Source organism: Epinephelus moara, chromosome 4, assembly GCF_006386435.1.
Source record: "Epinephelus moara isolate mb chromosome 4, YSFRI_EMoa_1.0, whole genome shotgun sequence".
NCBI classification, from domain to species: Eukaryota; Metazoa; Chordata; class Actinopteri; order Perciformes; family Serranidae; genus Epinephelus; species Epinephelus moara.
In genome coordinates this window covers 23,921,125-23,933,231 of record NC_065509.1, presented here as the reverse complement: position 1 = coordinate 23,933,231, position 12,107 = coordinate 23,921,125, and the positions used below count along the sequence as shown (strand labels likewise).

Below are 12,107 nucleotides of genomic sequence, written 5' to 3'. Positions count from 1 at the left end.
AAAATCAGCTCACATTTTCTCACTTTGTGTCATTCATTTTCTCCGCCTCTCTCCTCTGACCGCATTCACTCACCCCTATTGTCTGTCTTCTGCATTTCTTCACACACACGAGCACAAATTTACCCGAGCCATCTAAGCTTAAAAGTAAGGTCCCCATTGCATTCCTGAACAGAACTGCCTGGGGCAGTTTCCAAAAGCAAGCTGTGTGAATTACAATCACTGCGCAAGAGGTGGACATCAAAGCTTTGTCTCGGCTTCTGTATAGTCACATTCCTGCACCTTGTAAACTCACCTGTAGTGTGATCCACCAACTAGTACAAGCACAGACGCTGTGAGCTATGCCTGTGCTTTGTTTGCTCCTGTGAGCTATGCCTGTGCTTTGTTTGCTCTAAGTGTCCTTTGTATGTCCATGTGGGAAATAGGCTGACATTTTGGGTTTTAATTAAATTCAGCTCAGATGATTAGTGGGCCTGATAAGTCTGCTCTGAACCTCTGTGCCCCGGAGTGTCCTCGCGCCAGCTTATGCACACCAAAAGTCACACAAACCTTTTTGTTGTGTTTGGGAGCAGAGGTGGTGCATTTAATTCTTTTGTACCATTACTGAAAGTGCTTCTGTAACCTGTGTGGCATAATTTAAAGAGACAGAGACAAAGTAAGGGACAGACAAAAAAACACGGAGACAGAGAGTTTGCCATGCTCTGAGCATTCAATCTTTCTAAGTGGCATCAGGCCTTTCAACCAGCCTGTTTAATTATTCTAAAATTGAATTTGGGGCGGAGGATGACTCAAACCTGTGTCTTCATTAAAAGCGTGTTTAGGCTTTGACTCATTTGTTTTCATGGCAGCATACACAGCTTTGCTCATGTCTGCGCTGCACTCTGCTTTTAGCGGTTGCATATTTCATGACCTTAAAGGTGAGATATGTAAAGCTCGATGTACCGAGGCGTGGTTGTGTTTTTGATCTTTGAATCAATTACATGGTAATCAGAGCAAGGAGATTTTTTGTTAAAATTCAGAGCGCATGCAATAATCCATGGAAAGTTATTACTGAATATTTATTGTGCTCATTTTCAGGAAAACAAACCTGTTGCTCCTCCCGTATAATGATCTTGCTGGTTATTTATTTATTCCACCGCCTATTGCTTTCTCCCTCCAGTGAGTTGCTGTATGACTTTTACTCCTGCATCCCCCCGGAGAAACTCCAGAAACAGAAGGTTGCCTCCATGACCGAAATCGTCAGCAGCCAGCTCTTCCAGAGACAAGGTGTGTCATTTTTTTTTCTCGTTACAAGCCTCAGCACTGAGCCGCTAACCGTTAGCAGGCTTTACGGTTGTGTGAAGAACCCATCACAGATGTGCAAAGTACCAAACAACTCTGCCAACTCATTCTGTGTGAAATCCTACAGAGCATTAGTTGCTTCTCACTTAAAGGTTGGGATCACATTAAAAGGTCTATTATACAGTGAGTAATTCCAGCCCAGCAACAGGACTGGGCAGCTGTTCCCACTGTACTTTATGGCCAGTAAGGATGTCCCTTGCTTCAAAGGTTTTATCTTGATACAGCACAGTGGATAAAAGTGTGGTGCTAATACTGGAAGGGTAATGTTCCATTCCCTGTAGGGCAATCCAGTAAAGCACTCTGGATAAAAGCATTAGCCAAATGGTGAAAGGATATACTGGTGTTAATGCATTTAGGCTTTATTTGTTTTGCTGCAGCATACACACACATTTCAGTCAAGTCAGTTTGTTTTTTAAGGAAACAGAGTGTCTGCAGGTCAGTGTCTTGAATTAGGTGTTATAAATATTAGGCCATAAACCCATTAAACATTTCTTAATTTAGAATTTATGAGGTTTTAATTGCCACAAACACTTTATCTTATATAATCTATGCCTCTTTCAATTTCTTTTTGTCAAAATGAGTCAAACTCTTCTGTGTGAGTCCACATTTCTGATGTTACAAATCTTTAAACCTGCTCCTGAACCTAGTAGACCCTTTTAAGGCAGACGCCACAATGATATAGGATATAAGCTACATAGGAGTCTTAAAATGTTGTCTTGTTGTGTTATTGGGAGCCAGAATAGAAGGAGTCATGGCTATTTGGTTATTGCATACCAGCCGCCACTGCCTGTCAACAAAAACAAACTATGGTTAAATGCGATAAGATGAAAGGACTGGACGGAGCCAGTCATTAAAAATGCTCGCATGTGCAGCAGTTTAGGGACAAAGTATTTACTGTTGTAGGGATGAATAATGTGTATTAAGGGTTATCGTGTGCAACTCATAAGAAATTGGGGAGGCATTAATCCTGTCAAATCATCCATCCACTGAGTGTGAGCATACGGGTCGGCTAGTCTGGTCCCGTTGGTCATTGCTTACCTAATTAAGTAACACTCGCGGTCCCAGAGAGTGAGTGACCTGACATAATGCGTTCGTAAATTCAGTCTGACGCTCTGCACTAATATGAGAGCCCTGTTGGTCGAAGAAACGGAGCGTTATATTTCTACATGATTTAATGAACGGTTAAGCCAATCAAACATTCACCCCACTCAGCACTCTGCTGCTCCGTCTCCCGAGACAGAGTGCTGAGAGTGCGCTCTGCCACCTGAGAGTGCGGTGCTCCCGATAACTGAAGGGTACATTCCGACAGCGCTCTGAATTTACGAACAGTCAAGTTTGTGCTAGAGTGCACTCTGGCACTCGGATTTCTGAATGCACCACTCACATTATCTTCCTCTATCATCTAAATCAAGTCAACAGAACTTGCTAGCTAGCGCTAACTAATGTCTGTGGAGAATGGTTTTGCCTCCAGCTAAGCCCCGCCCACCCCAAAACATCATTCTGTTTACTAACAGTAAAAAGGTCTTTACTGTCTTCTTACTTTATACTTATACCTACCTTTTGGCTAAATGTAGATCATCCTAACTCACTCTTATGACTGTTTTCTGACTTAAAACCTACCTTTGCACTGGACCAGTATACAGTACTACTTACTTTTATACTTAACCTGCAATGCTTGAATAAGAAAAATATGATTTGTCCAAAAATCAGTCTAAATTTGCTTAAAAATGATCTTGAAAATTAAATTCAAGCACATGACACCCTGTAAAATGACTACACGTTACATAATTTCTATCAAAATCTTTTCAATTATGACGATTTGTCCAATTTACCTTATTAATTTGTTTATTATTAGATTTAAAGATTAAAGGATAAACCTACTTAAAGATTATCTGCCGCTTCAGTTTGTATTGAAATAAAGACGGCATGGATATCCGTGTTTAGTTTTCCAAGCAAGCTTTTCCTCGGGGGCTGTTTTCTATTGAGATAAAGGAAACAATGAGGATACTTGATGCTGATGCTGTAAAACACAGTTTCAGTGCTGCTATATTCACCTCCACTGACATTATAATCAGTACAATGGACTCCGGTCAGATACCATCTTATTACAATCAGCACAAGTGGCACCAATTAATGTAGTAGTAAAGGTCACTTCAAGTCACGCTTGCTGAGATGAAACAGTCATGAGGCTAAAATAACATCGACCTAAACATATATTTGTAGTCATTAGCCGTATCTGTTGGTTTTCTTTTGTCCTTGTGGTGCTCACATTCCCTCTTCGCCCAGACTGAAAACGTCCATGAACCTTATTGCAAGCAGAAAATGAGTACACCATTCACGACTCAGTAGGTGTTGGTGTTGAATATAGAGGAAGATAAGTGTTATCCATATTAATGTGACAGGTGATGCCTGCTGTCTGCCAATGGAGAAGAAGAAGTAATATCACCTAATGTTTTAAGCAGATAAGACAGGAAGTGTTTTCAGGGCGCTGCAGTTTCACTGACATCAGTGTGTCATTTTTCACACCTTGCCTACTTCACTTTAAAGTGACGTTCACTAGATCAAGCGTAATTGCTGAGGACACATGGTTTTGTCAGTACTGGATTTTTAAAGGGGACATTTTATGCTAATTTTCAGGTTGTATGTTGGGTGTCTACTTGAACATGTTTACATGCTTTAATGTTTAAAATTTACCTCATACTGTCTGTGCTGAAACACCTGGATGCAACGTCGTTTTAGCTCTTTAAGCCCCGTTTCCAGGTCTTGTTATTATTATTGCAGTCAGATAATGACTGAAACTGAGAATAGTGGCACTTGCTAACATGGAAAATCACCAATCACCTTCTAAACACAACCAGACATGTTCCAGCAGGAATATCATCCAAAATTGGGAAGAAATCAGGAAGAAATTAATAAATTCAGCAACCAAAATTACATGCTTCCCTAATGTTAGCATGTAGCTAAATGTAGCAGTTTAGGCTACATATGGCTTGGCGATATAGAGAAAATCAAATACCATGATATTTTTGACTAAATACCTTGATATCCATATTGTGACGATATTGCAGGGTGGAATATTGGTGCTTCGAGAAAATATTTACGTAGTGAGATTTTTGATAAATAATCATGAACACCTGGAACACCTGGTAATTTCAGAAAAGTAGGTCTACATCACTTCATTGTAATGCTGCCTAAAATCCAGCACTTGGGCAGTGACTTGTGGCGTTAGAAACCAACGAAAAAAGGTGTCCTTTAACATCAGCATGATATGCAGCTGGTTGCTGTTATAGTTTAACGGCGCCCAGCAGCGCAGGGGAAGCTCTGCAGGACAAGGACGAGAGTTAAAGTGGCAAAAGTCCGTATGGGGCGGGCAGTTGTGGTGGATGGGTCTAACAAACACTGACTTTCACCCGAGAGAGCGGTGTTTGCGTCTTGTAAGATTCCAAAGCCAAACCCTGTTCATTTTTCCTAAATCTAACCACGGGCTTTTGTTGCCTAATCCTACCCATGTGTGTTTTTTGTCACATGTTTATGTCATGTCAAATTTTCTGTGAAAATGGAAGTGTGTCTTGAAAGAAGAGAACTTGACACAGTGTCCCAGGACATCAACAACCAACGTACCCAGGATACCTTGCATGAAGAGGTCGCAGTGAGAATGTATTGGGAAAATAAAATTCTTACCATATTACGATATCCAAACTCTAATATGGTATCTACTCTCATATCATGATAGTGATATAATGTCAATATATTGCCCAGTCCTAAGGCTACATGATGTAAACACACACGCACATGACCACGTAAAGAAATCTGTCATGAGCTGATGTCATCTCGTCTCAAAAGTATTTACTTCTACATGTATTTACCTCATTTTACCTCATTATTTGAAACTTTTGGCCAGATACAGTATATGTGTATAGATATATATATATATATATATATATATATATATATATATATATATACGAGGGAAAATAAGGTTCCCTTTATAGTTCAGTAAACATCAATGATCACACAATCCGCACCAATCTGAGTCCTCCCCCTACCTCTGTTCAGTACTATTATGTCAGTCTAATTTGCTTGTAGTGATAAGTGGTGGTTTCTCCTGCAGAGGACCACACGGTGATGGAGTGGACTACTGTTGTGCCACTGTATAATACAGACTCAATAAGGGGGCCCATAATCGGGCCTCTGCAGTGCAAACTGAAGAATTGGAAATAGGCTGTGGGTGATTGTGGTAGACCAAATTTGGTGTCAGACAGAAATTGGTCTGAGTGGGACTGAGATGGGATACACGCTGGGCTGTGCCAGACAGATTCAGCCATATCATGGACATTGCAGGTTGTGCATGAGAATGTATTCATGCCCACATGGAGCAAACACATTTGTATGTATTTGTTTCAGAGTGACTGATGACACTATATTGGTGTGTGAGGTATCTGTGCATTTCAGTGTTTGCTCGCTTAATGGGTGTGTGCACTGCCTTGAATGTTGTTTTTTTTTCCCAGTGTGGCAGTGGGTCTGCTCATCAGTCAGTCGCTGCCAGCCAAGTCAGTGGCCGGTCCAGGATACGGGCCTTTAGTATTGATCCTGGCTGAGATGATTGATTCCCCAGGGGCCGTGGCGACAGGCTTGGCCCTCTGGCTAGCTGTCAGCATGCTCGGAGTCACACTCTGTCACCGGGAAGAGGGGAGAATGCGATGAAAGTAACAGGAGAGGGAACGATGGGGACGACAGGTAGGAAAGAGCGAGCAGGATAAAGAGAAACCAAGCAAAGGAATGTAGGGCACCATGCCAAAGTGCTACATATCAGTTCTGGCAAATGAAGTCTTCTGGATTATCAGTCAATATGTGAGAAACAGATGACTGTCCTGTAACCAGTTCAGAAGCAAAAGATTTTAGAAATTACTTTTAACTCCAGTCATAGCCTGGAGTGTTTTGAATTCATGCCAAGAGTAATTTTGAGTGTTTTGAATTCATGCCAAGAGTCATTTTGAGTGTTTGTCTCCATTTTTAAAATGGTGGAGGTCTCCCTTTGGAGTAAAATGCTTCAGAGTCAGACAAAAGTAGCAGAGAGAGCGAGGAGATGTGAACAGAGGAGGAAAGTATGGAAAATAGAAAGGAGACAGGAGGGAGCCAGAAGTGATAAATCTTTAGGAAAATAAAGGAAGTGAGATCAAAAAGGGAGTAAAGAGGGATGGCTTGATGATTGGTAAAGGTGGGTCAGGGGAGGAGGGATAAGTAAGGGGATGGGAAAGATGGATGGCAGGGGAGTGGGGAGGAGACAAAGGCTGGTTAGAAAAAAAATGAATTAGAAGGGCACTCGGAGAGCACAGATCTCCACCGAGGCCAAACGCCTGCAGCGCTCTTATGACAGTCAGCACTGATTATGCTGTACCAACCATGGACTATATAAAATAATGGACAAAGCTACCGTGACATCACCCATTGGTTTATGGACCTGCCATTCTGAAGCCTCGAGTTCAGCGTTTTGGCCATCCCCGTCTTGGTTTTTTGGAACTGGAAGTGACCATATTTGGATGAGAGGGTGGGGCTGTGGAGAATCTGACTCTCAGACTGCAGGGACGCCCCACTGATAGTGTCCCCACCCATAAGTATGCATACCTTCTGGCCTTACTAAAATGTGAAAAGTTGAGTAATAGAAAAAGTCACCCCCTGTACAGTTTAATGAGTGGGGAAATGAGCTATAGACACCAAAAACTTTTTTTGTACCAGGCTGTAAACATGTTTATATATGCTGTAAAGTTGGTCATTTTTAACATGGGTGTTTACGGGATTGACTGGCTTCTGGAGACAGCCTCAAGTGGCCATTAGAGGAACTGCAGGTCGCCCCAGTGAGTGTGAGCTAACCCCCAGTTATACTGTTAGCTCTGTCAGTAGTGTTGAGGTTTTAAGCACTGCACTGCAACCCAGTGCCATTTTGGCTCTGTGAGCTGCGCACAAATATTGTGTGTTTAACGGAAGTAAAAAATAATTCATGTATCCACTTCTTGATTGACATCGGCTCCAATAGGTTCTTCCTTGGCCCATTCTACACCCTTCCACAAAGTTTCATGAAAATCCGGCATGCAGTTTTTCCATAATCCTGCTGACAAACAGAGAAACACAGAAACAGCACCGAAAACATGACCTTCTTGGCAGCAGTAACAAGGGATTTGACTGAGACAGCTAAAGAGAGAGAACAGGTGGATGGTGTTGCTGGAAGAAAACAAAGTAGCTTGGGGAGAGTGATAACATAGGAGTTTGTGAGAGAAAGAAAGACTGGCCTTGTTTTGCTATTAAACAAGTCCAGAAGTGATTAAAGTTTAAGGTCTGCTCACACACCATCTATCAGCAAACCTGCACACTGTTGGTCAGCAACACCGAGCCCCCACCCCACCCCACCCCACCCCATCCTCTGGCGCGGCGCTAATTTATTTATTCGTTCTTTTATATATTGGTCCATTCCATCTCGATCCCTGCCTCACCAAATGAGGGCTGACACTCAGTCTAATTGAGATGCATTTTAGCATTGGGATGCTAATCAGAGGACTTGTATGCTCGGGTGCCATTCGTCCAGGAGGCTGAAATATGCAGCAGAGCTAGATTATATATTTATAATAGCTAATGGCCCCCGGTGTCCTATCACTGCTCTGCAATACATATTTAATAACCCTACCTGTCTGTCTGACCGTCTGTCTGAGCGGGGCCTGCCGAGCGCGCTCTCCAGGGAAAAATGTCAAGCCACTGACAGTGTAAGAGAGTTAAGATGATGGAAGGGGATGGTGTGTGTGTGTGTGTGTGTGTGTGTGTCAGTGTGAGATGAGATCACCTGCTCACTCGTGTTTGACAGAGAGTGAGAATGAACTATTTTAGGATCATTATTTTCGTTTTTTACTGTATATTGAAAATTATTAAATGATTGTAGATACGGAAAAACAATTATACAAAACATCTGGTTGGTATTTGGATTATAAAAGTAAAAATGGCAATGCAACCACTTTGTGTTTAACTCTTCCTTGTTTATTTATTTTTTTACTCACATGGAGGTGCATAATGGGCAGCATATTTACGTTTACTCCACAGTTTTTCCCTCACACACTGTTACTGGATGAGATGCCCTCATTGTAAGAGATCATTGGTCAGCAGCTTCTTTCAGCAGAACTTTCGGGTTTTTGTGTGAAGTATAATCTGGATAAAAACTGGTTTAAACGAATCAGCTCCTTCTTGAAAAAAATCTGGATATATTTTAGGGAAAATCAGCAAAAGCCAGAAAATGATGAAGCCTTAACTGTGATGTATGTATGTGAGGTTGTTACTTGTATGCAACGTGGTGTTTTTTTTTGCTGTTATTCAGCAGGAAAGCAGTTGCTATTTTTGTAATGAGGTCCTGTCACATGGTCACATGTATTCATTTTTCTCCAATCCCGGTTTGACATGTGTGTGAGTGTGTGCGTTCGTGCGTGCATGAGTGTATCCAACTTGCTGATTTTGCCCGACCATGTGCTTGGCTTTCTCACAACTGGTTGCATCCATGGGCAGTGTTTGAAGGGATTGGATTTTTTTCCCTCTTACTCAAAAATACGCTCCCGGGATTAAGACTCTTGGCAAGCACATACTGTATACATACACACACACTGCACACATACTCAGGCTGGCACACATGCACAGATACACATGTGCATTCTGTCATACGGGTTAATCTGGTTTTGAGACAAAATTAAATTTCCGAGGCGCATTATGGCTCAATTTAGGCAAATTATAATGCCGTCGGGCAATCACTGTGACAGATTGAGAGCATCAACACTGATAAGGAGAGGGCGGAGGGACGAGAGATCAGGGAGAGCAAAAGGGACAGAGGGATGAGTCTGTCATTTTGTTTGCCCACTCATTTCCCAAAGCTGGCCAAAGTCCCTGATTCAATCCTCTAACCCCCTGAATTTTCTCAGCCAGGCCGCCATTTCCCCTCCTCCATCTGTACAGCTGGAGAAAAGACTGCAGTCATGTCACCCATCTTGTAGGACATATTAAACAGATTAAAGGAAACCCCATTCGTTTTACCGTAATGCTCACGCGAGATGAATTGTTACAGCTCTGTAAAATGACGCAATAATAACCCGTAGTACAGAAACTCAGAAAAGCCGCCAGTGTCATTGCCAGTGTAAAAGTATTTCTTTTTTATTTATCATTCATATCAATCCACATGAACAGCAGCAATCCCATTACTTAAATTGCTCGCACTTTACCGCAGCACATTATACAGTATTGTTGACATTGTTCACACCCATGTCTATATTCCTCCTGCTGTGATTACTTAACAGATGCATGTCAGTGCTTGATGAATATGGATGAGTGACGTACTGTACAGTTATTATCGTCAGGATTTAATCAGTGTTGAGTGATCTCAGTTGTTCCAGCATTCTCAACCAATCAGCATTAGTGACAGGTCACTTTAGGCCCCGGTTATAATGATACTGAACACGGTTTTCTACATCTGGCCCGTAAGAGAGCTTTAGATGACAAAGATATTACCATGTGACTGAGCAGGATTTGGCTATGAATCTAGAATGATGTGGTCTAAAGTAAGATTACTCTGATAATGTCTTTAACTAAATCTTCTTTTAAAAGCAGCTGGAAAAAGCCAGTGTTTTTAATAATAGAAATATGTAATATCTGTGTGAGGGTTACCCTCAGGGTAAGCAAGTGTTTGCACGCACCACAAGGGACCTGCATTTATTGTTATGTATTTCTCCAAGCCTTTCTCAAAGCAGCTGGCTGAGCTCTAATTTCAAAGCTGTCAGCTTTATGGCTGCACAGGGTCTGTGATAGTGTAACAGGTTGCTCGGTGGTCCAGTAAGCACCCATATGCCCATGTGCTGTATCCTTAGTTATATAGACATATTAAGAGACAGATATGTGAATCATAAAAAACGTAACGGCTGCTGTGTCCCCTCAGGCTGTCTCGAAAGTGCCTCTCTCTGTTCTCCTCCAGTCTGCTTCTTACGAACTAAAATATCTTTGTTTACTGCATACCTCTCCTCTTCTCTTTCCTCCTCTGTTCTCTTCACTTACCTCCCACTGTGTCTTGCTCTAATATATTATTTTATGCTGTGTTACATTACATTAGCGTTTTGTTGCATCACATTAAGGTTCATGTCACGTCTTACTGTAACTGCATTGAGATCATGCTCACTAACACCCAGCAAAACCTGCCTGCCATACCTGACAGAGGATTATGAATGTAAATTGGGTACAAGAACTGGTCTCTCTATGTGTGTGTGTGTGTGTGTGTGTGTGTGTGTGTGTGTGTGTGGTTGTTTGTTTGACAGCCGAAGAGCCATCTGCCACAAATCACTGTTGTTGTTAATGCTGACCCAAAATAGCTGTGCTTACTGTAGAGCCGTGGGCTGATGGTTCCACGGGGTTAATGAGAGGGAGAGAGAGAGGTAGTTTCTGTCATTCATTCAGACTCTGCAGAGACTGCAGTTTGGGAGGTTGTGGATGAAACGCTGGAAGAAAAGGGGGATGGATGAGGCTAATGGAGCAAAGTGAATGGAGTTAAATCATTTTGGGAAATGCCTCTGTCTCGCACTCTCCCTCCGTCTCGTTTATATTCTGATCCATGCCTCTGTCTGTGGGTTGATCTCAGTGGGAACCAGACAAGGACAGGAGAGGGACTTGGTCAGTGTATTAGCGCACTTACCCATGAATGCATTTGGCACAAATTAGAGATGAAATAGTATGAAAATTTCATATCAAGATTATACTGTAGGAACCAATATTATAATGGTTATCAGTATTATCACTGTATATTAAAAATGTGTTAAAAAAGTACTGATACATGTACTCAAATAATTTCACCAAGTTTTATCTTAAAAACCACAAATAAATCAGGAGCACTGTGGACTTTTTGTTTGCATAAACATAAAAAATAATAACATAGACAGTGACTTATGTAAATATATGACAGCCATATCAAACGTGCATTAGTAGTTAGCATTGTCGCCTCACAACAAGAGGGTTCCTGGTTCCAACCCAGGGTGATGGAGCCCCTCTGTGTCAGTGTGGGTTTTCTCCAGGTACTCCGGCTTCCTCCCACAGTCCAAAGACATGCAGGTTAACTGCTGACACTTAATTGCCCATAGGTGTGAATGTGAGCATGAATGATTGTCTATCTCTATAGCCCCTTTTACACTGCCAGATTTTCCGCGAATGTTGGGCTGTTTTGCCGGCAAGCTGTGAGCTTTAAGACACACAGAGTCGGATTGGCGAGTTGATCCGAGGTGCCCAATTTTCCGCCTCGCAGGGTAAACATATTGGCGGAACCCTTTTAGTTTAAACAGATCGAGGCGGCCTTCCGCAATGGAAGGGGCTGTTGATGACTTGTGGGAGGAGCTGTTGATGACGACGCATGTGTGAGCCACTGGTAGTGGATAAACAGGAAACAGCTGATAGCAGGAATTAGCGAGCAGCTAGTAGCAAGAGGGAAACACAAACCTGACAGACACTACAGTAAAGATGAGCAACTGGGGAGACAAGGAATTGCGCGCCGTCCTTGCCCTCGCAAATGAAGAGGCCATTAACCGTCAGATGATGGGACGGTGAAGAACGGGCCGACTTATGAGAGAATCACCGAAGGACTGACCAGCTGCGGCTTCCCTCCCACGTCACTGTTTACATCACACGCTAAGCTACACGTTTTGTTACTTACACACCCACCATTGCCCCGAAAAAGGCGCATTCTGTATGAACAAAAGTAGGTAGGCGGC

The 12,107-nt window shown here is 42.3% G+C and overlaps 1 protein-coding gene across 1 annotated transcript in view; it reads left to right on the top strand.

Annotated features, from left to right (window-relative positions):
* The window catches only part of LOC126389464 (dedicator of cytokinesis protein 2-like), a 148,815-nt gene that overhangs the window by 38,775 nt on the left and 97,933 nt on the right, over nucleotides 1–12,107 (top strand). Inside the window, exon 24 of the mRNA XM_050043180.1 lies at nucleotides 1,157–1,263. Within this exon, the coding sequence (XP_049899137.1) occupies nucleotides 1,157–1,263 (107 nt within the window). The remainder of the gene's footprint in view (nucleotides 1–1,156; nucleotides 1,264–12,107) is intronic.